The sequence below is a fragment of the Cervus elaphus genome, chromosome 8 (genome assembly GCF_910594005.1).
Source record: "Cervus elaphus chromosome 8, mCerEla1.1, whole genome shotgun sequence".
NCBI classification, from domain to species: Eukaryota; Metazoa; Chordata; class Mammalia; order Artiodactyla; family Cervidae; genus Cervus; species Cervus elaphus.
Window position 1 is genome coordinate 49,448,558 of NC_057822.1, and position 24,802 is coordinate 49,473,359.

A 24,802-nucleotide genomic window follows, 5' to 3' on the forward strand; every position below is an offset into this window, starting at 1 on the left:
CACTGGTATATTTGCTCTTTTTGAATAACTTTATTTTGGGAGTGTTCCATAAGCATTAGGAACATACATAAAATGACACACCACTGTTGACAATGAAAAAACAGCATTTGATCATTTCCAGCTTTATAAATTTTTAAAAAATGATTCAGTTACAACAACAACAAAAAGTTAAGATATTTTAGCAAGTATCACCTTGCAGGACCATAATCACATTTAAGCCACTGACTTACTGTTAATGGAAAAAATTCACACTGCATCTAGTTACTATAGTATTTCTAAGCATAATCACAGCTGATTGAATGCAATGTGATATACACCAAAATTCATATGAATGTCACATAGTGACAGCATTGTCCAAGTAACATTAATGACCTCCAACAAACACATGTTAAATTAGACTGGTCAAGCTAAATGGAATGTTGGAGCCAAACAGAAATGTAGTGGAATTCAGATTGTCTAGTAAGACTTGAAATTATACATTAGGATGATGTAAAAACTAAATACTGGTGGAACCCCAAGAAAAATACTAGCAGCAACTGTTACAGCCCTCTTAAAAGTTAAAAAAAAAATCTAGCAAATAAAGATACTACCATTTTTGAGAGAATATAAAACTTTATATACTTCAGCATAACCTATTTGCTTTAAATCAGGCATTTATTTTTAAGACTGGGAGTATATTCCAGCTGTTGCTTTTCATAAAAGTTTTAATATTAAGCAGATTTAATGCTGGAATGCAGAATCCTCCTTGGACATAAAGACCCCAAAATGAATTATAAATATACCTTGGTTCAGAAAGCAAGATATCTGAATCACGTGAAGTTGGCAGTACTAAATAAAATACCAGCACCTTTTAGCCAGGTTGCTTGAAGGGTCAAGCAATGAGATGAGGACTGTCCCAATTCAGTGCCCAATGCTGAAAGTAATCTATGTATAAAACTCCTACTTGTTACAGGAAGCCATGAAGAAAGCAAGAAATGATTTTTCAAATTCAAGCATAAATGAAGGAACTAACACCTAATGAACCCCCTGCTCACACCACACAGGAGAAGCACTGGCAATTCCCTTAATACCTGGATGCATGTGCTGCCCTCAGTTCTGTTTTAAAGTTCATGGAGTAAGAGAAGAGGAACTGGGGAAGGGAGGAGGACCGACTGAAAACATTTTAAATGGAATGGAACGCGTTTGGCTCTTAAGTTTCTGAACAATAAGATTTTTAAAGCCGCTACACAGGTAGCCAAGCAGATCAAAACAAAGCTGCCCGCAGATAGTTCACACACAGTTTACCTGGCATAAATGCAGAGCATGTGGCACAAGATGTAAACAGAAAAGCAACATGCATGTGGTTAGTACTACAACTGATTAGGCCAAAATTCAGGGTAAATGTGGCTTGCACTTCTCACAAATCGTTCACCATTCATGGCAGGAGAACAGGGCACCTAAAAAAGAGACTACTCCCTACCAGGCACGAAAAGCACATGTTGGCACAAAATAAGTGATTTCAGCCGAGCTACGTAACTGCATCTTCCAAGTCACCGGGTACCACGATGGCCAGGGCATCAGTGGAGGCCACCCTCAGAACCGTTCCTACACCCCGCGTGCAGACTGGCCGCGGTGAACCGCGGCCTCACAGCCTCACTGCCAGCCAAGCGCGTGCTCTAGGTTCCAGGGCCAAACTGGCAGAGCGCTGTGTACAGTTAAAACGTAAACTTCCCAAATAACTCATTATTTCTGTTCAAGTAGGGTGTCTGAATATTTAGACTATGTTTGGGTTCTTCATTTTGCTGATATTTTCTAACGGGTTACAATTTTAAGGAAAAAAAAAAATTTTTTTTACCACATGCTCCAAGCCCCTTACCCTCACCAAAAAACCTGAAACAAAAATAAAAGTTAAAAAAAAGCCCAAACACCAAGTATAATATTAATACAAAGAACCATTATGAATCTTTCATTAAACTGAAGCTCACACACATGTACAGTCACAAATTTCAGTAGTTTAGGCTGCAAGTTTAAACCCTATGCAAATATATACAAAAATAGTAACTCTAGATTCAAAGAATAAGGGCCTTTTTCCCAATGCTAAATCCATACTCTCATGCAGCCTGAGCTTTCCCCTAGTGCTACAGTCCTATTTTATGTAGCTTCAAAGCTGTATCATGTTGATCCCTATTTCCATATGGAGCTGAATTAAGGGACACTACAATTCACTTTTAGCACAAAGAAAAGTCTGCCCGAAGTCCATCTGAAATATTTTTAAAAGTTTAAGTGATTTTTTTCTTTTTGGTTCAATTTCTATTTCTGCATAGCCACAGAAGTTTCTACTAATAGAGACTACTTTAGTGTTTTTTTATATGATTATTTCTTTATAAAAAGTCTTAATCAAACCTATGCCAACACTGGTCCATGGAGTCCCACTTCCTCCTTTCTTTATCACAAGTTTTATATTTGTAAAAGACCCCTTCACGCAGGGAAGACAGCACTGAGCACTGATCTTTGTGGTTTGGCTCAAATCTATGAACTTGTAAGGAGTGCAAGCCACCAGCTTTTCTTTGAGCGACGTGCTTACAGTACAAGGAACAGACGCAAAGCTGCATGGTGACATTCTCGGAGTCAGCAGGGACTGCCGGGCGGGGTCAGAACTGGAGGTCGAACACAATTTTGTCTTCGTAGAGGGCGATCACCAGCATGATGGCGAATCCGGACAGCAGCCCCAGGTTCTGAAGGACGAACTGCCCCACGGGGCAGAAGCCGTGCTCCTCGTTGTCGCCGTCGCCGTGAAGCATTTCTGGGAGCTGAAACATGTCGTTCAAATGTCTCAAAACAATCATGTATAATCTCATTTTTTAAAACATTTTCCTGCTTAAGAAAGTTAGTGACTAAAGCACAACTACTAATAATTTTGAACATGGTGCTAACCATATTTGAGTCAAACACTTAGAAGTTTTATGCTCTAGCTATGTACTAAAGAAACACTAAATCTGCGCCCTCCTCACCTCCCAACGGAACACATCATTTATGTATTAGTTACTTTTTTAAAGTTTTGCTGTCTACCAACATTTCTGCTAAAGTATAAAACTTTAGCAGTTTTGCCAGTGAAACTCAGGAAAGAATACCACAATTCCCATACTTACTGATATATCTTAAGCTCACTGAGAAAGTAAGATTCCTTTGGGAGATATTTCATTCAAAACTATCATTTAGTCACCCTTTTCCATCTAAATTCTCATTCCCAACTGCACATTTCATCAGGGATACACAGTAACAAGACAATTGCAAAATTGATACCTCTATGCTTTTATAAGCCATTATTTTTTTTCCAATAACAGACAGAAATAGTGTCTCAAGACTGTGCAGCAGACCTACTACCAAGTCACCCATGCTATCTTCACAATGTATTCTATTCTCTTAACAGTGATAACATTTTTAAAATTTGAAAGTCTCCAATATCTTTCTTTAAAGGCACAGTGCACTGAAAAGTATAGTTCCGCTTCTAAAGCACAAGCATATACCGCATTTAAAAATAATCCATAGAAAAGTAAAAAACTAAAATCTTTAATGTGTCTAAGTAAAATGGATTTGCTGAAGAATGAATGTATGTGCGTTATTATAAGCATACATTCTTCCCACCCAAACATAACCAAAATTAAAAAAGAACTATTTCTGATTTTCATATTCATTTTTCTGTTTGTTGTTTGTTTTTCAACTTTGCAGTGAATATCTACAGGACACTGATATGCTACTCTATTTGACACTAAGCTTTTACTCCAAACAGTATCTTGGTACTTTGGGGTTTAGGGAGGAGAAATGCAGTGTTAAGTATATAATGTCTACAAGGAAGAAATATCATCATTCATTATTAAATAATGAGTAAAATTAGCCCAATTACCATGCTCTGACAGTGCTACAGTATATTTAACAATCTCCTGAGAGTGCTATTTAAGAACTGCGTCACGCTGGCCATCTATTCTGTTCATAGAAGTCTGCAGTAGTGTATGCTAATGGAGGTTACTGTTCTTACCCAGCAGAATTGAGTAGAGACCATTATAAATGCCAAAGGTGAATAACTGTGACAGAGACTATATGGTCCACAAAGTTTAAATATTTATTATTGTTTCTTTTACAGAAAGTTTGCTAACCCCTGGATTAAGACTAAAACTGGCAGGTTCCAACCTATGATTTTAGAAAGAAGACTACTTTTATTGTTACAAAAATTTTTTTCCCAAGATTTTATGATTACAAAAACTTTTAACTTTCCCTAGTATTTAAGCATAAACAATGTACATCTCACAGAAATATTCCCTCTAGACATGTGTACATACCAACAAGAAGAGACACCATAGTGCCTTCCTTGCACTCAATTCTGTCCTGAGTGCTGACACCAATACTGTCTGTCATAACCACAGTTAAGAGCCAGCCAGTACCTACCTGTATGACCACAGGTGTTAACATGCAACAGTGCTTGTTGATAAACAGGTGCTATTCAAAGCTCCCAAAAAACCAGCAACTTCCAACTTGGTATCTATCTGAAACTAAAACTTCTGGTACTGATGCTATCTTACTTAATGACTATATAAGTCAATATAAACTTCCTCCTTTTAGCTAAAGTGGTCTTTATAAAACAAAAATGAGATAATGTCTGTCATTGTTGCTTAAACCTTTTAATGGTCTCCGCAAATTGTGTGACTCATGATCTGATCACCATCTACCTAATTAATGACACTGTAGATATGTTACCTAATGTATTTCCTAAATGAGTCCTAAAATATATGTGGATAGTTTGTCCCTGTCTTTTAGAACACTTAGGTGTTTTCAACTGAGATATTATAATTACTCTGCAAAAAGCATTTTCATATGATTTCATTTTTATTTGCTTGCTTTATTAGCAATAATCATTTTGTTTCCTCGGGAGATACTCCCAGGAGTAGACTGACAGGTAAAAAAAGGAATGATGTTATTTCTTACATGCCCTTTCCTCTTGATTCTGATAAACTCTTCTATCTTCTTTAATACTTAGCTCAAATTTCCTATTCCAGAAAAACTTGCCTAATTTTATTTCCAAATTTTTTAGCTAGCCTCTAATTCCACAAACATGGTACATCACTCTACCGTAACATGTATCCAAAGGATTGTAATTGATGGCTACTTTTCTTCTTCATTAGACTATTAATTCCTTACTATAATGACACTCTTGTTCTTTTTACAAGTTTAGCCCTCTAGTATAAAAATTAGCTCATTCACTCTTCATTCAATTAATTATGAACTACTTCTCCAGCAGTAATTGAAATATTATAAAAATGCCTGCCTTCCAAGAACTGATTGCCTAATGGGGCACAAAATGAACTCAATAAATAAATAAAATGTTTAGCATGTTATTAGTAAATTAAGTACAAGTGCAAACGAGAAAAAGTAAAGTAGGAATACAAGATTCAATGTTGGTGTGGAGACTGTAGTTTTAGACAGGGTGCCTCAAGAAGTAAGGGAGCTGGCCGGGAGAATGTCTTAGGAAAATATTCCACAGGAGTGATCAGCGAGAGCCAGGACGCTGAGGCAGTGTGCCTCCTGGGGGAGCAGAAGTGAGGTAAGGCCAGGAAAATCAGGGATGGAAAAGGAGAAGAAACAGGAGGATAAAAAACCTTGAAGATCAAAAACAACAACTCTGTGCTTCTGCTTTAAATGAGACAGATAACCACTGAAGGGTTCGAAGCTCACAAGTGATATGATCTAATCTAATCTTACAAAAATCACTTAAAAAAAAAAATCACCCAAGGTGTGGTGATAGATATAGAGTGTGGAGGCTAGGACAAGGGCAAAAAAGCAGGGAGAACAGTTAGAGAGAGATGATGGTGCCTGGAATGAGGGCGGAGTGTAGGTGATGAGGAGATGGAGCCCCAGTCGATGTGGGAGGGGCAGAAAGAAGAGTCAAAGAGTGACACTCAAGGTTTTGATCTGAGAAAGAATAAAGAAGAAGAATAAAGTTATTGTTAATAGATGGAGGATTAAAAAAAAACAGATGGAGGATTCTAAAGGAAATGCTGGTGTAAGGAGTAGGATTGGCAAATATCAAGAGCTGGTTTCTGAATATATTAAGTTTATAACACCTTTTAGATATTCAGGTAAGCTGGTAGATAACGCTAATCTGGAATTAACGAAATGGCCTGGGCTAAAGATGTAAAGAAAGTGAAAGTGTTAGTCACTCATGTCCAACTCTTTGTGATCCCATGAACTGTAGCCCACCAGACTTCTCTGTCCATGGCATTCTCCAGGCAAGAATACTGGAGTGGGTAGCCATTCCCTTCCCCAGGGGATCTTCCCAACTCAGGGATCAAAGCTGGGTCTCCTGCACTGCAGGCCTATTCTTGACCGTCTGAGCCACCAGGGAAGCACAAAAAGTGATGTGATACACCCTCACTGTGTGTGTGCCCGGCCGCTCAGTCGTGCCTGACTCTGCGACCCGATAGGCTAGCAGGCTCCTGGGTCCACAGGGTTTTCCAGGCAAGGATATTGGAGAGGGTTGCAAAGTTAGGAATTATCAGCCAATAAATACTTAAAGCCATGAGACCAGGTAAGATTACTGAGAGGACTTTCATCAACATTCAGAGGTCAGGGAAGAGAAAAAAATCCAGCAAAAGACTAAGAAGAGGCCAGAAACGTGGGGATTCAGGGAGTGGTGGTGTGACAGAAGCCAACGGCCAGGACGTCTTCCAGAGAGAAGAGAGTGACCGACAGCCAAGTGCTGCTGCAGGGGAAAGTGAGATGCAGACAAACAGGGGCAGTCACCAGTGGGTGTAGCAACGTGGTGGTGAATGGCAGATCTGAGAAAGTACCCTGGCAGAGCAGTCGGGAGGAAACCTGATGAGCCAGACTCATGAGGGAAGAGAATTAAAAAACAAGAATGGGTAATTGCTGTAACCGGGAAGGAGCATAACAAATAGGGCAGCAGCTAAAACTGAAACTGGAATTTAAAAAGATCCTCTCCCACCCTACCTTTTTAAGGTAGGAAAAAGGGAGAAATGTAAGGGGGTTGGGTGAGACACGGGATAGATTAGATCTAGAGAGCAGTTTGAAGGAGCTGGATCTTGCTAGGAACACAGACGTTTTTTCCTAGGCACAGGGACAAAGGCAAACAGGCGCCGACCCAGGGAAACGAGCAGGATTGGTGACAGGAGCTAGTGGGGAGTTATCTCGGCGGCTTCAGTGTTCTCCATGGGTCAGGAGGTGAGGTCATCAGCTACACAAGAGGACAGCAAGTGAGGCTGACGGAGAGAGGGGGTAAATGGCTGCTTCTGGATATAAAGTAAAAAGTATTTTTTCTGACTGTCCAAACTTGCTATAATAAATATTCTGTAATTAAAAATTCAGGTTATATAACTGAAACAAGACTATTTAAGAGTCTACTAGGAAGAAAAGTGAACAGTTATCTAGTTAAAAGCAGAAAGTAACCAAATTATCACTTCTGCAAACACACTGCCTAACATATTTAGGATATAAAAGTAAAATTAAAATTTAACTAATTAGTGTTACAGATTTATTAACTTTAAACTGAAGCTAGAAATAACGGCAATAACATAAACCCCTTGGAATATAAACCATTTTCTGCAGAAGGCTGGAGAAATATAGTACTTCCTTCATATTTGCTATTAAGCAAGCTCAAAGAATTATTTTGTTAACCATAAAAAAACACTTCCACCCCAATATTACAAAACCTTCAAAGTAGTAATTTTGTATACCTTTAAATATTATTGATGGTTACTTTGAGTAGTAATATTATTTATCAAAAATTTTCAAGATAACTGGTTGCCAAAGAAGGAATCCTCCTACTTAAATGTCCTTTCTTAACAGATTATTTAAGGTATCACATGTCTTTAAAATGGGTTGTGCTTATTAGTCTTTCAAACTACATCCAAAGAGTTCTTCCATTTTTGGAAGTTCATTCTGTTTACAGGTTTAGTATGAGAACAAACATAAAATAAGCCGTCTTACCATATCCACCAAGGCCACGTAGAGGAACATGCCCGCAGTGATCGCAAAGATCCAAAGTGTGATGTTGTTGGCATACTGACCAACAGCCGTGCCTATGAGCATGCCTATGTAAGCCATCATGGCAGAGAGGAGGTTGTATACAATTGCTTGCTTTACAGTCATGCCCGCTTTAAGAAGAACTGCAAAATCACCTGCAGTTAAGACATAATGTAAGTTTTAAAACCACAGGATTTTAAAACCACAGGAAAACACCAACAAAAAAAGTTAAGAATGACATAAAAAGATATACCTTTATAACTGAAATTTTATAATGAAATTTTATTTTACTTATTAAACCTTAATACATGCAAAACTTTGGGTGAATCTCAAAGGCATCATGCTGGAAAAGAGTCTGGAAGGTTATATATGATTCCATTATATGATATCCTCAAAAAGATAAAACGATAGTGATGAAGAGCACTTGGGGTCACCAAGGGGCCAGGATAGAAAAGGGATGTGACTACAGAGGGACAGCATGAACGGGCTTGTTGAGATGATGGAACTGTCATCCTTGATGGTGGTAGTGGGGACACAAATCTATACACACGTTAAAATTCAAAGAACTGTACATCAAAAAGCAAGGTCAGTGTTACTTGATAACTGCAATGAAAATTTTACAGAACACCAAAAAGACGTAAGAAAAAAGAACTTCACCAGAGCACTTTTTGTGAGCAACAAATAAAGCTCTCTACTTTGATCTCTGCCCTTTCTAAGGGAAATGGGCTAAGTAAGAACAGAGGTAAGTGTGTTGTATGCAGTTTACATTTATGTTTTCTTTATTCCAAAACAAAAGTTAAATCTTAATTCTGAAAATCCTAAAAATGTAAAAAGAATAAAGAGACTTTTCTCACTCATCTGTCTAAAGCTGGTAAATAAAGGATTAAATATTGATCAGAGAGAGATTACTAGAAGGGCAAAATGTTGCTAGAACTAACAGTCTTGAAGCTAAAGGGTCAAAAGCAATAGTTTCATTAATTATAACTTTTTTTTGGTTTTAGCTACTAAATGTACAAACATCCAGTCAATTACTGAATGTTCAGTAGATACAAGTTACTATACAGAATACTGAGGACTGTTTCTTTCCCATGAGAAGGTATGACTAAATGCACATGATCCGGGGGCGGGGGGGGGGGGGGGGGGGGGGGGAGGTGTGGGGGTGTGTGTGTGTGTGTTTTTAAAGTTATGATAACATGATTCTCATTTATAATAGATAAGTAGAAGTTAACAACAAAGAAGTTAGTGCAAGGCATTATTTTCCATGTTCTAATGAAATGCTATAAACTACATCCTGCAACATTACTGGGAAAGAGAATACAATCAAGGAGATTATCTACCAATGGCTTCTAAACTGCCATTCTGCAGTTTCCACCTAAGATTACTATACATCCTGTATCTTCTCTCTTTCATCCTAAATACTTAATTCTCCTGCTGAGACTTGGATTCCATGTCAGTTTTTATCTCTTCTCTAGAGTTTTAAGTTCCTCTGGCCTTTCTTCCTCAGCTTCCTCTAAGGAAAGAGTTCCCTAACTTCTTCCACTACAAAGTTCCTCACCATACTTTGAATAATTCACCCATCTATTGTGTTAAAGGGATAATTTCATTTAGCAGGGTTTAGGTAATATAAAATGAGACTACGGAAGTGACTTTTAGGTTATAAAATACAGTGTTTCCTTTTATAATTTCAAATAGAATTTTTAAAGGAGCATTATTGAATACTGACTGAACCAAAGTATCCTGAGTACAAACATCAATTCTGATGCCTTCCTGATATTACTGGGTGGGAAGATGATTACTTTCATCCCTGAATAACCACCAAACAGCATGAATTAACCAGACAAGATTCCAGATGAGATATTTAGTTAATACTTTTTAAAATTAAGGTATAACTTACATATACAATCCTCCCCTTTTTTGATGTTGAGCTTTGACAAATGTATATATTTTTTAAAAAGTATATGTACTATGTAAACAAACTATCAGACTCTGTTTCTTTACCTGCCCAAACCCCAAAATTTCCTTAGGCCCCTCACTTCTAGTGATCTGCTTTCTGTCCCTACAGTTTTGCCTTCCCCAGAACATTACATAAATTATGCAGTCCTTTGAGTCTGGATTTTTTTTTCTCACTTGGCATGATGTAAGATTCATCCATGTTACAATTTATATCAGAAAATCATGGCTTTTTACCACTAAGTAATATTGCATAGATGAACAATAGCTTATTTATCCCTTCAGTAGCTTAAGGACATTTAGGTTATTTCAAATTTTTGATAATTATGAATAAAGCCACTATACACATTCATAAATAGATTTTTGTATTAACAAAAATTTTTGTCTCCTGTATGTATAGATACCTAGAAGTGGGATTTCTGGCATCAATTTATGGAAGTTCTGGTTGCTCCTGATCCTTTCCAGCCCACAGTGACAAATCCAGTATTGAATTCTCATGTGTTTATCTGTTATTTGCATAACTTCTTTAGTGAAATGCCTGTTCAAGTATTTTACCCATTTTAAAAAAATTGTTGAATTGTTAGTTTTCTTATTACTGAGTTGAGAGGTCTTTAAACATCCCAAAAGATTTTGGTCAGACATATATTTTCCAAATACTCATTCCTAGTCTTTGGCTTGTCTCTTCATTCTCTTTAAGTGTCTCTGTGTAGAGTTTTTACTTTTTAGGAAGCCTACTTTATTACTTTTTTCCTTAGTAGAGCATGCTTTTGGTGTTGTATATAAGAACAACTTGCTTAATCCAAAATACACAAGATTTTCTGTGTTTTCTTCTAAAATTCCTTTATATTTAAAATTTTTTCATTTAGATCAGTGATTCATTTCTAATTTTTGTCTATGGTAGGAGGACTTTTTTTTGCAAGTAGATATCCAATTATTGCAGAAACATTTGTTGGACAAACTATTCATTCTACATGGGATTGCCTTTGCATTTTTGTTGCAAATAAGCTGCTATATGTGTGCAGATTCTATACCTTGTTCCACTGATTTATGTACCTATTTTTTAACCAGTACAAATTGTTTTGATTATTGTGGATTTACAATAAGTCTTAAATTTAACCTTGGTTTACTTTTAAAAATTCTTCTGGCCATTCCTTTCCCTTTCCATAAAAGTCTTCGGAAAAAATTCATTTATCTCCAAAATAGTCTATTGAGATTTCAGTTGGGAATGTACTGAATCTATAGGGAGAATTAGTATCTTAGAAATGCTAAGTCTTTTGGTCCATAAACTTACAACAGATCTTCATTTAAGTTTCCTCTGATTTCTTTTGTTGGCAAATTGTAGTTTTCAGCATACAGATTCTATTGTATATTTTGTTAGATTTAACCAAAGTATTTTGTATTTTTTGGTGTTACTGTGAAATTACTTTTTAAAAATTTTAATTTCTAATTGCTCAATGCTAGTATATAGCAGTATAAATGACTTTTATATGATATTCTTATATCATGATGAGTCATTTAAGAATCTATCTTTGTCCTACTCTTATCTCAGGTTATAATTTCCTCAAAGTTATCTGCATATTTTTCTACCCTTCTCTTCTCAGTAAGAACCTATATAAACATTTAAAAAATAAATCAAAGGGATCCTCAGCTGGAATTTACAGTGAATAAGCAAATCTATTCATCTTTTGACAAATCAATCTTCTTTCCTTTCTGCTGACAATGGATATCATTAGCACAAAGAATGAGGTGTGCCTACCAAAGCTGTTCTATTAATGCAATCCAATGTTATAATTATGTTAATAGCTGCTAATATGAAATCTTTGCTTTCTTTTTTTAAAAGTATATACTGTAAGATTCTTTTTGTCTTAACTAATGCATGTATATACATGTATAAATCGAAAGAGTGAATGTTCAATTTTCCCTGGACAATTTAGCACATTATGAGTATCTTATTTTGAACTTATTTAATTCTTAATACTCGTGAGAGGGAAGGAAAAAATGTACAGCATTATAGACAGCCTCTCTAAGCTGAGTCTTAACACATTATTGACCAGGGATTTTTTAAAAAACTAATGCCTGTGGCATTAATATATCTCTGGTCAATAATGTGTTAATAACACAGCCACATTTATTTATCAAAATGTTATTTCCTTAAGTTAAAACATTACTCAATGTCAAGAAAAGAGTTTGGATCATCTACCTTTTTGGATTATCCTCAACCTCACTTCCCCTTTATACATTCTTATATAGGTTTTCTTATAAATTATTTTTCAAATGTTTCAAATATAGCTCCTTATTGAAAGGGTAGAAAAAAGTGGAAAGAATGCAGAAGAATAATATTGCAACTTACTTAACTTTAGCTACACAAGTTTGGCAAAAACAGCAGGAAGAGTAATAAACCAGGTAATCTCATATCTGTTACCCTGTACCACAGCAAACATGAAATGAGAATCTAGGTCTTCTGTTTCCTCTGATGGCTTCCATTTCTGCACACCTCTTACAGGGGACTGCCCTGTATTATTCTAAGGTTTAAAAGTATATGTTTTTTCATATCACATTCCCAAACACACAAAAACCCTACCTGGAACACAATTAGAGAAACAGAAATCTGTTCAGAAGAGGAACATCAAAATTTGGAATTACTAAGTGGACTGAGGATCAGTCTCCAAGGTACTAGAATGTAAGTGACCCTTGAACGACGCAGGGTCCCAGTCGAAAATCTGTGTATAACTTATAGTCAATCCTCCATATACTCTATTCCACATGTGCAGATTCAACCAACTGCAAATCATGTAATACTATGGTATATACTATAGACCTTTAAGACACAGTAATGGGCACTTTGGTAAAATAGGGCCTCTATTGATTAGATTATCCACTCATACTCATTTGGAGAAGAACAGAATGTAGAGAGAGGCATAGCTTCTGAGTCAGAATTCCTAGGCAAGGAGAAAAACCAGTCCCTTGGAGGCTGAGACAGATGCTTGGCAGTTGTATAAGTTGTATAACTTGGGCTTCCTCAGTGGTTCAGTTGGTAAAGAATCTGCCTGCAATGCAGGAGACCTGGGTTTGTCCCTGGGTAGGAAAGATCCGCTGGAGAAGGAAATGGCAACCCACTCCAGTACTCTTGCCTGGAGAATCCTATGGACAGAGGAGCTGGGCAGGCCACAATTCAGGGGATCCCAAAGAGTTGGACATGAATGAGACATTAACTTTCACTTCACTTTCATATACTATAGAAAAAAAAATTCTGCATGTACGTTGACCAGCACAGTTCAAACCCATGTTGTTCAAGGGTCAACTGTACATGTTTTTCCCCTTAGGGTATCACTTTAGTATAAAAATCTCAGAGTAGTTTTAAGAATTCATAAACAAAAATTTAGCTAGGGCAAAACAGGTTTTATATCAAAGTATTCTACAATGTGACATATTATGCTGTTTTGCCAACATCTTAAACTGCTAAGTGGAAAGAGGACTTGTCCCTATCTACCTGCCTAGCGTCTGTCTCAGCCTCAAAAGGACTGGTTTTTCTCCTTGCCTAGGAATTCTGACTCAGAAGCTTCTATGCCTCTCTCTACATTCTGTTCTTCTCCAAACAAGTATGGATAATCTAATCACAGTAGAGGCATATATCTGGCCCTGTTTTACCAAAGTGCTCATTACTGTGTCTTAAAGGTAAAACGTAGGCTCCACGAACATTATGTAAAACTTCCTTTAGACCACCTCCACGTTGTAGATGGATAAAAAGCCAAAGGCCTTCAGGCCACCTCCAGAGGAGGAAGCTGGGTCATTTCTTTATGATCTTCCTTTCCCAGGAGCTCAGGCAACTAGCATGGGGTAGTCTGTTAACTTAGCACAAGGCACTGGGGGAAAACATGCATTTTCATGCCTCACTCCTCTCCTGGCAGAGGAGATGTACATCTGGACTGGAGTTTCTTCTCACAGCAATAGTGTTAGTCATTCATTTGTGTCCCACTTTTTGTGACCCCATGGACTGTAGCCAACCAGGCTCCTCTGTCCATGGGATTTCCCAGGCAAGAATACCAGAGTGGGTAGCCATTCCCTTCTCCAGGAGATCTTCCCGACTCAGGGATCAAACCTGGGCCCCCTGCATTGCAAGCAGATTCTTTACTGTCTCAGCCACCAGGAGAGCCCCAAATAGTAACATCTTAATCTCTGGCTTGTGGGGTAGAACAGGTAGAGGTTTGGAGTCTCGATATTTCACTGAGGTAGCTTGGCTCAGGCTTTCACCAGAACTCTGCACTGGGTATCAAGCAAGGGCTTGCCTAGGCAGTAAGCTGTGTATACATTTGTCTTATGTGCAGTTATCACTGTGTGTCCCTCCCTTCAGTAAGAAAGTACAGGGGGAAGAAGGGGAAGTGACAGGAAGGCAACCGTCCCTCATTTCCAAAGTCTCTGCTGCCAATGCTGTGCTGAAATGGAGCATGGCAAGTGGGTTAAGGAGAATTCAGTATAACCACACTAAAATCATAAAGTGACCTGACATATTCCTTTTACAGGGTAGTGGGTGGGTAGGAAGGAAGCTGAAGGCTTTCCTGGCATACTACGGATGTGTGAGTGACTATCCAAGTTTATTACTAAGCAAACTTAAAAAAAAAAAAAAAAGGGTTAAAACTATTAGGCAATGTTTCTTGTATATAAAAACTGACAGACAGTCTTGATTTGTGTTGCTACTGAAGTGTAAGGAAGTTATTTGGTACATCATTCTCTTACTAGCATAGGAAAGCAGTTAAATATAACTGTGAGATATATCTCACAGTGTAAGATATAATATCTGCACACAAAAAACCCTACATTATAAGAAAATAGGATGTCTAAAAGGGATATACTAAGCATTAAAAGAAGGACCTAGAGAAAGTAAGTGATAAAGTTTGGAGGAAAGATAAATCTGAAGCATGGTGTACTGGAGGGCAGTTCTGAAGTTAGAGGAAGACAGACTTAACATGCTACACTAGGGACAGAGCTAGCAGGACAAGCCAATTGGGAGGGAAGAAGCAAAGAAACAGGCCAGGCACCCAGAGTGCAGGTTTGGTGAGCTGTGTTTGGGTGAAGTCGAAAACAAGTAAGAGCAATTCAGTGAGTGAGGCTGAAAAGGTAGGTAGAAGCCGGATGTGAAGGTCACTGAAAGGAACATTAATGACTCTCAGCTTTTACTTTATATGCAAAGGAAGGGGACTGAAAGATTTTGATTAAATAAGCAAGTCACATGTAGTCACATAGTAACATGGGCATATGTCAAGACAATAGGTATGTAAGATACACTGGAACAGAATGAAACCAGAACTGTAAGTACTCCCTGTGGAAACTGCCCAAGGAAGAGATAATGAAGGGTCTGGATGAAGGATTACGGGGCATAAACAAGATATATGATTATATGCCCATGGTTGACAAGGTAAATAAAACTGTAAGGAACCAAGTCCTGAAGAATCAGTACCAAGTGAGCAGTAAGAGATTTTTTAACTTTATGTGAGCAGTTAGTAATTAAGAAAATTATATAAGTTAATTCTACTTAAAGTGAGCCAATCAGTGTACTACCAATCAAGATAAACATTGTCAAAATGATAGACATTTCAGTCAGAAGAAAGGGCACGTAAAAAAATTCCTTGGATACTCAAGAGATGCAGTGTTTTTTCTTTCAAATTTATGTCACCTTCATATCCCTCAGACATTTTCTATGTGAATGTATGTTCATATTTTTTCTTCCATTTTTCAATTTATAGGAGGAAACCAAAACACAAGAGAAATTAAAAAAACAACTGCCGTATCAATAAATGCCTATTAATACAATAAAGGAACACCACTGTATACCTTATAAATTGACAAAAGTTAGAGAGTTAATGCTAAGCGTTACCAGGGATGTGGAAACAAAGGAATTCTGTTGTTACTGCTAGAGAGGACACTAGTTTGATCATTCTCGATAGTGATATGATACTCTCAGGCATGCATATCTTAGGATCCATCAGTTCTGTTCCCAGGTATATACCCCATAAGATGTTCTCACAAGTGTCTCTCAGCATCAAGTCTACAGATGTTTAATGCACCATTATCTGTGGTGGCAGGAATTTAAAGGATACATGGTAAGTCCAATTACTGGGTGCTAAGTATGTAAAAATGTGGTAAATATGCACCTTCAAGTACTAGGCAGAAACAACATATTAAATTAATTCATGGAGTTAAAAATATACTGATTAGTAAATAAGTTAAGAAACAGAGTGGGCTATGACTTAATATTGTTTACATAAAATAAAAATACATAAAAAACAATACACACTTTTGGAAACACATTAACAAAAATTTCAGTAAATAAGAGAACGATGACACTGAATACTTGCCATCAGCCATTTTTTATGTTTTAACATCTCTAAAATTTAGATGCATTTATATAACTCTTACATTTGATGAAATCTGATAAATTTTAAGATCATGTTACCTAATTCATGTGGCAGTTCATGACAGAAGACAGCTATAGACGTACTGATTCCTCCAGTCAATCCAGCACTGAAAGCTGCTCCTAAGGTTGGGGGGGAGGTGGGTGGAAAAAATCCAAGTGACATTTACTGATATTCTCTTTTTCTATTTTCATTCATAATGGCAGATGCATTCTCTTTTACCTAATTTCATAATGTATGAGTGACTCACTAATCTCAGACACTATAGTTTTTGAACACACAGAGAGTGAAGTGCAACAGGCATGTGACAACCAGAGAAAGCTACTCAATGAAATGAATATTCCCTATGAATTAAATTCTCTATTTGTGTAATCTTCTAATTCACTGACAGCTTCAGAGTAGTTAACAGCTTTACTACTTCAATCTCTGACCTCAATTTTAAGTCATGTAAGTCTGTAACTGCACTTGTTCTTGCAAACTAATATTTATAGATATTTAAATATTTAAAAATATCCGTATCCAAACTTTTCTAGGTATAGAGCATGAATGGTATAAGTTATTATTTGTCGGATGGTCCTAAATACTGAAATCAGAGGTACAAATGCGTTTGATACTACTTGTAAAATTCTTTACTCTTTAACAATGACAGCCACTGTAGCTTCAAAAATATAGTGTTTCCTGAAAGAAACCAAAGCCTACTTCTGAATAAGTATTTAATAGTCTGGATCTCAAAAGAAAATTATGCATTGATCACATTTAATGTTCTCCTAAACTGGTAACATCAGTTTATATTAATAAGATTCTGATATATGTTTGAATTTGATAGAATGGATTTTTACCATTGTAAAATTTTTCTTCACTTTTTTAAGTATAAAAAAATTTTTAAACCCAAGATTCAAATTCATTTGTTCTCATTTGGAAATGTATAAATGTATTTGAAAATATGTTAAGGTAGCTTTTTCAATATGGTAACTATCCCTTCAATAAGAAATCAAGTTACTAAAGAAGTATACTGCAGACGTTTGTTTACATGTTCAAAGAAAAACCCACTGAAATTATACCTTTATGCCCCCAAGTAAACTTACCAAAAACACTACCATCGCCTTTGGAAAAGCCAAATGACAGGACTAATATATAATAGTATACTTGTTAAGCTCCAAGATTAGTACTAAAACAGTGGAAAACATAAAATGGTCTTAAGGAAAAACAAATTATAACCCAGGTTTTAAGCCTGCTTACCAATTGCTAACCCATCACTGAAATTGTGGATGCCATCTCCCATGATTACCATCCAGGCGATGTTAGCTATGCCTGTTTCCTTCAGGTCTGCTCCAGAATGGCAGGGACCATGTGAATGATGAGAATGCTTGTGGTGCCACTGATGACTGAACTTCCTCAGCACAGTGTTGCTCTCGTCATGGTGGTTCTGTGCAGCGGCATGGAGGTCATGCTCGGGGATGGCATGCGTTCCATCACTGTGAGAATGGTCCATGATTTTCTCCTCTTCTATGCGAAGGTAATTTTTAGGAGGGGATTCTTGCTGGCCTTCTAAATCAGTCAGTTCAGTTTCATTTAGTCGATCTTCAGAAACAACCGAGTCATCAGTTCCTATATTTATAATGGCAAAGGATATGCTTCATCAACAAGTACATGAATGCATATTTACTTAATTTAAACCCAGACAAAATAGCAGTGTAATGAACATTTCCTAGGTGAATGTCTTTTACAATTCCTAAATGGATATTAAAAAACAAATAAAACAAATAAGTAAATATGCATACACATAAACGGGGATTTTGAGAGTCTAAAAGATGAACCAGATGAAGTAAATGAAGGGAACTGAAATCAATAGCAGGCAAAGAGAGGAGAGAAACTGGCACTCATGAAGACATTGTGAAGCTTACGGAGCACATCACCAACAGTTGAAAATAAAAGAGTGGAAAGTTACTGTAGAACTCCCACGGTAACAAAATAAACCCATAATTTTTCAGAGAACAAAGGAAACTTAAAGTTTACCCACTCTAACTTTCTCTTATCATTTAAGAAAACAAAGAAAATTTAAATCACTTGCATCCTCGAGGTGCTTTATATATCTGAACATTTCTAGATTGTTATGAAAATGAAGTTTAAAAACCCTTAAGTGATAACATCTGTCACATTTTTTTTAAATGAAAGTTGGCTTCTCACCTAGTTTACAAAAGCTATTATATGACAAAGATTTGCTTCACAAAACGTATTTGGGGGCAGAGTCTACAGTTAATATCTAGGCTGCCTCTTCTACAGAAAATCATTAGTAATATTCAGGGGAAAACATAAGTTCACAAAAGGGAAAAATTAGAGTTAAAGATTAGGTTTTCCTGAAAATTTTAAGTTATCTCATTACAACATTCACAAAACACAATAGATGAATGGATGAGCAGAGATTTTTATGTAGAAGATCACTCTCCTTTAAGTACAAAGGCCTTCTCTCCTTTTCTCACATGAAAACAATCATATATGGAGGGCATTACCAAGAAATAAAACTCTAATTTAAAGATGTTTTGTTTCATTTTTTTTTCCTGTAAAGTAAAAAGTGCAGTATTTTCCTTGCCTGGTAACATAATTAATTGGCCCTATATCCCAGTGTAATAAATAAGGCTGAAAATAATCAGACATGAACAAAATCATTTGAGACACATAAAGAAATAAAAGAAACTAATATTAGAGAAGCCACAAAGACAAGAAATTTCAAACAACACAGGTACAGTTTAGACACAAAATTTCAGTTTTTATATTTTAAAGATTCTCTTTAGTCAGAACTGTTGTCTACCGGCAAGAGGCTTGAGCTGAAGCCAGTCAGCATCTGGTGTATTATTTAACTTATGATCTGAAAGCTTCCTTCCAATAGCCGATTCTTCTGTATTCTGCTTCATAAACCATTTCTGTTTTCCCTGAAAAAAAAAAAAAAAGAAAAATCTGGTATTAGCATTAAATCTGCAGTCACAATTAGCAACAGTATTCACTGTTAACATCTATGGGAATAAATGGTGCCAATTTTATAAAATATTTAGAAAAGGAGAAAAAACTTTTAGAAATTAATCAAAAGGTCTAACCAGATGAAAACTCCAACTAAATTTGCATGTTTTTTTCAAATATTCAACTAAATGGTCCAATTCATGTATTTCCAAGGTAAGAATAGGGTAAAGAGTACTGTATTATTATATGCAACCCAAAAAAAATGTGTGCGATAGATGTAATATTGCTCTCATTTAATACTGTGTAGGAATGGGAAATTTTAAAAAATAAAAGCTTATTCCTTTGAATTTCTTTCTGTATTTATCACAATGTCACTTACCCCTGTATGTGAAAATAATAGAGACAAACTTGAATTAAAATCCTAAATCTACAGTTTACATTTATGACACTTGGACAAGTTTATTAACCCTAAAAATATTCATCTATAAAACGAAAATGAGATTCTCCCAAGGATTAAATGAGGTGATATATGAAAATGACCAATTAATTACTGACTTAACAGCTTTACAATAAAGACAACTTTCCTTTCTCATTTAATCTGTTCTCTACTAATAAAGTCTGTTATATTTCATTGTTTAGTTTTGAATTTTCCTACATTATCTCTTAATAGTCTGGCTTCTTCTCATCAGTCTATCACTAACAACTCTTCTGACTTAAATTTATACTTTAATCAATGTTCACTTTTAAAAAAGCAATAAGTATCTTATAACAGAATGAAAGTAAATCCTTGTTGGTTTTGCTAATAGGCTGTGGACTACGTTTCAGATGTTTAAGTCTTCTAACTGCTGCAATAAGTAGATTTGTTATGGCTAGCTGAACGTGCAGTAGAGTCTCCAAAGATGGTCACTATCAATTTCTTTTCTCCCTGTATAACTATTCTTTTCCATCCATAAGGCATCTTATGGTGGAATCTATTCAGGAAACTAAGATCATGGCATCCGGTCCCATCACTTCATGGCAGATAGATGGGGAAACAGTGGCTGACTTTACTTTTTTGGGCTCCAAAATCACTGCAGATGGTGACTGCAGCCATGAAATTAAAAGACGCGTACTCCTTGGAAGGAAAGTTATGACCAACCTAGACAGCATATTAAAAAGCAACAAAGGTCCGTCTAGTCAAGGCTATAGTTTTTCCAGTGGTCATGTATGGATGTGACAGTTGGACTATAAAGAAAGCTGAGCGCGGAAAAACTGATGCTTTTGAACTGTGGTGTTGGAGAAGAATCTTGAGAGTCCCTTGGACTGCAAGGAGATCCAATCAGTCCATCCTAAAGGAGATCAGTCCTGGGTGTTCATTGGAAGGACTGATGCTGAAGCTGAAACTCCAATACTTTGGCCACCTGATGCGAAGAGCTGACTCATTGGAGAACCCTGATGCTGGGAAGGATTGAGGGCCGGAGGAGAAGGGGACGGCAGAGGATGAGATGGTTGGATGGCACCACCGACTCGATGGACATGAGTTTGGGTAAGCTCCGGGAGTTGGTGATGGACAGGGAGGACTGGTGTCTTGTGGTTCATGGAGTCGCAAAGAGTCAGACACGACTGAGCAACTGAACTGAACTGAATTCCTTGTCCCTAAATTTTCGCAGGTCTTTTGACTTGCTTTGACCAAACAGAATCCAACAGAAGTGATTCTGTGCCGGTTCTGGCCTAGTCTGAGATAAGCCTGGCACCTTTTGCTTTTTCCTCAGGGAATTTGCCCACTATGCTATGAAGAAGCTCAGTCTAGACTCTGAAGAGAGGCCATGTGGAGGAGTACCAAGATGCAGAAACAGACTGAGGCATTCTGAGACCTTTCCAGCCCTGAACTGCCCTAGTCAACGCAGACCAGCAGAGTTTGAGTGAGTCACTCAAGCTGATACCATGTGGAGCAAAATAACTGTCCCACTGAATCCTGCCTATTTTGGGGGCTTGGGGTTGTTTTGCTTCATAGCAATAGATAATAGAAACTGAGGAAACAGAAAATGTTCAAAAGAAAGTAATATGGAGACACCCTAAAGAGAAGAAAAGAAACAGCAGTTTTAACATGAGATGAAGAAAAAAAAGGAAGGAGGAGACAACAACAGTACAAAAGCCAATGAGACAGATACAGAAAGTAAAACACCAGCTGGGAATTTAACTGCTCTGTTTCTGACTGTCGATTTGCCTAAAATCTTGCCAAGTGACTACCCTCAAAGCCCCAACTTGCTGAAACCAGTCAGCATCTGGTATGTTACTTAACTTGTGTTCTGAAAGCTTCCTTCCAATAGTTGATTTGTCTACACAGAACAACAAACGTCTGTTCTACTCAAGTATCACTAATTACCTTTCTTCAAAAAAACACTATATACTTTTTCATCTTAGGTTACTTATTGTCCTATTTATCATAAAGGAGGTGAACTGATTTATCTACCTAGACTCTTTTCTTTGGTATACTTGAAGAAAGCCTTACTATTACATTTAGAATGCCACATAGAGAATGGTATATTTTTCAGATTTTAACTTCCCACAATTTCAAATTTACAAAAAATTGCCAGGCTTTGACAATTCTGTTCTCATGCATCAGTTTGCTTTATAAAAATTTCTTTAATTTTGTCAGTAAGTCTAGGTTCAAAACGAGTTCAAGATTAAATTATAAAAAATTTATTTACTCTGAACTCTTAAATGACTACATTTTATATTTATCTGTAAACCATACAGTCTCTAATATTTAGTACCCATCAAATATATATTTGCTGCTTCAGCATTATTGTTGCTCAGTCACTCAGTATGTCCGTCTCTTTGTGACCCCATGGACCGCAGCACACCAGACTTCTCTGTCCATCATCTCCCAGAGCTTGCTCAAACTCACGTCCATTGAATCTGTGATGCCATCCAACCACCTCATCCTCTGTCATTGTCTTGTCCGCCTGCCTTCAATCTTTCCCAGCATCAGGGTCTTTTCTAATGACTTGGCTCTTCAGATCAGGTGGCCAATGTACTGAAGTGTCAGCTTCAGCATCAGTCCTTCCAATGAATATTCTGGGCTGATTTCCTTGAGGACTGACTGGTTCAATCTCCTTGAAGTCCGAGGGACTCTCAAGAGTCTTCTCCAATACCACAGGTCAAAACCATCAATTCTTCGGTGCTCAGCTTCCTTTATAATCCAATTCTCACATCCATACATGACTACTGAAAAAAAAACGTAGCTTTGACTAGATGTACCTCTGTTGGCAAAGTAATGTCCCTGCTTTGTAATATGCTGTCTAGGTTGGTCATAGATTTTCTTCCAAGGAAAAAGCGTCTTTTAATTTCATGGCTGCAATCACCATCTGCAGTGATTTTGGAGCCTAAGAAAATAAAGTCTGTCATTGTTTTCATTGTTTCTCCATCTATTTGCCATGAAGTGATGGGACTGGATGCCACGATCTTGATTTTTTGAATGTTGAGTTTTAAGCCAGCTTTTTCACTCTCCTCTTTCACTTTCATCAAGAGGTTCTTTAGTTCCTCTTTGCTTTTTGCCATCAGAGTGGTATCATCTGCATATATGAGGTTATTTGTTATTTCTCCCAGCAATCTTGACTCCAGCTTGTGCTTCATCCAGCCCAGCATTTCACATGATGTACTCTGCATGTAAGTTAAATAAGCAGGGTGACAATATACAGCCTTGACGTACTCCTTTTCCTATTTGGAACCAGTGTGTTGTTCCATGTCCAGTTCTAACTGTTGCTTCTTGACCTGCATACAGGTTTCTCAGGAGGCAGGTAAGGTGGTCTGGAATTCCCATCTCTTGAAGAATTTTCCACAGTTTGCTGTGATCCACAGAGTCAAAGGTTTTAGCATAGTCAATGAAACAGATGTTTTTCTGGAATTCTCTTGCTTTTTCTATGATCCAATGGACGTTGGCAATTTGATCTCTGGTTTCTCTGCCTTTTCTAAATCCAGCTTGAACATCTGGAAGTTCATGGTTCACATACTAGCTTGGAGAATTTTGGGCATTACTTTGCTAGTATGTGAGATGAGTGCAGTTGTGCATTAGTTTGAGCATTCTTTGGCATTGCCTTTCTTTGGGATTGGAATGAAAATCGACCTTTTCCAGTCCTGTGGCCACTGCTGAGTTTTCCAAAGTTGCTGGCATATTGAGTGCAGCACTTTCACAGCATCATCTTTTAGGATTTGAAATAGCTCAGCTGGAATCCCATCACCCGCACTAGCTTTGTTCCTAGTGATACTTCCTAAGGTCCACTTGATTTCACATTCCAGGATGTCTGGCTCTAGGTAAGTTATTGCACCATCGTCATTATCTGAGTCATTAAGATCTCTTTTGTATAGTTCTTCTGTATATTCTTGTTACCTCTTCTTAATATCTTCTGCTTCTGTTAGGTCCATACCATCTCTGTCCTTTATTGTGCCCATCTTTGCATGCAATGTTCCCTTGATGTCTCTAATTTTCTTGAAGAGATCTCTAGTCTTTCCCATTCTATTGTTTTCCTGTTTCTTTGCATCATTGTTAGAACACACAATTGAAAACAATTAGAGCCTCACAGTAATTCCAAAACTTTTTTATAACCCTGCAATTTGTATTGTGTTCTAAATTTGTTATTTACAGAGATGGACTTTAAATTGTTTATCTAATCAACTTCTTCTTGATTCTCTCATTTAAATAATTCTCTTAATCACATTCTCTTCCCCATGCCATGACTCAAGACCTCTTCACCTCTCCTCTAAATATCCTGCAGTAATCTCTGATTCATTTCCTTCCAGTCAATCTTACCTTGGCATCCCTCCCACCATTGTCAATTCTTCAGCTATCCACATGACCTTTCACATGACCTTTCACAAGCCAAATGCTGTTAGATCTCTTTCACTTTTCTCTAAGTTGATCCTTCCCAGGTCCTTTGACCACTCCTGAGGTAACACTTCACTGAATGCACCATCTTGATCAAATCTCCTCTGGAAGCAATTACATACAATGCCCTGACTAAAAGATGGTCATGAAAATTAAATACACTACTTGGAATATGACATGAAAATACAGATGAGAAGTAGGATTTATTTCCTCATGCATTTAGATAACAAGAAGTCATGATGGATGAATCAAAGTTTCAGAGCTAGTTTGTAGACAGACAAGAAACAGAATCACTCTTTCTGAATCCCAGTTCAGAGTTCTATTCTAAGCCATATGTCCCAAGAGGATATATACAAAAACATACATACACAAACAAGAATATATCTGTAAAAAAACAGCATTAAAGTTCTAAGAGTGGACTGTATATATTATGATGACAGTGACTACTCACTGTTCTTGAAGATTTTTTTTTTCAGTATTTGTAGCTAATTAAGAAAATGTAAAAATTTTCTAACTTGTTGTTTTGTGAAGCTTTCTAAAAATGTCCTCTAGGATTTACCTAAACAGAATATACTGAAAACAATCAGCAGCAATGTCACAATCATGT

At 36.9% G+C, this 24,802-nt stretch overlaps 1 protein-coding gene across 3 annotated transcripts in view; it reads right to left on the bottom strand.

Annotated features, from left to right (window-relative positions):
* Window positions 1-10: 10 nt before the first annotated feature.
* SLC39A10 (solute carrier family 39 member 10) overlaps window positions 11-24,802 on the bottom strand; it is a 141,556-nt gene continuing 116,764 nt past the window's right edge. For all 3 annotated transcript variants that reach the window (XM_043910526.1, XM_043910524.1, XM_043910525.1), the window contains 5 exons: window positions 19,183-19,303; window positions 17,613-17,981; window positions 16,415-16,495; window positions 7,978-8,168; window positions 11-2,789 (listed from right to left, as the gene is read on the bottom strand). In XM_043910526.1, coding sequence (XP_043766461.1) covers window positions 2,631-2,789; window positions 7,978-8,168; window positions 16,415-16,495; window positions 17,613-17,981; window positions 19,183-19,303 — 921 coding nt within the window. In that variant the 3' untranslated portion in view covers window positions 11-2,630. The remainder of the gene's footprint in view (window positions 2,790-7,977; window positions 8,169-16,414; window positions 16,496-17,612; window positions 17,982-19,182; window positions 19,304-24,802) is intronic.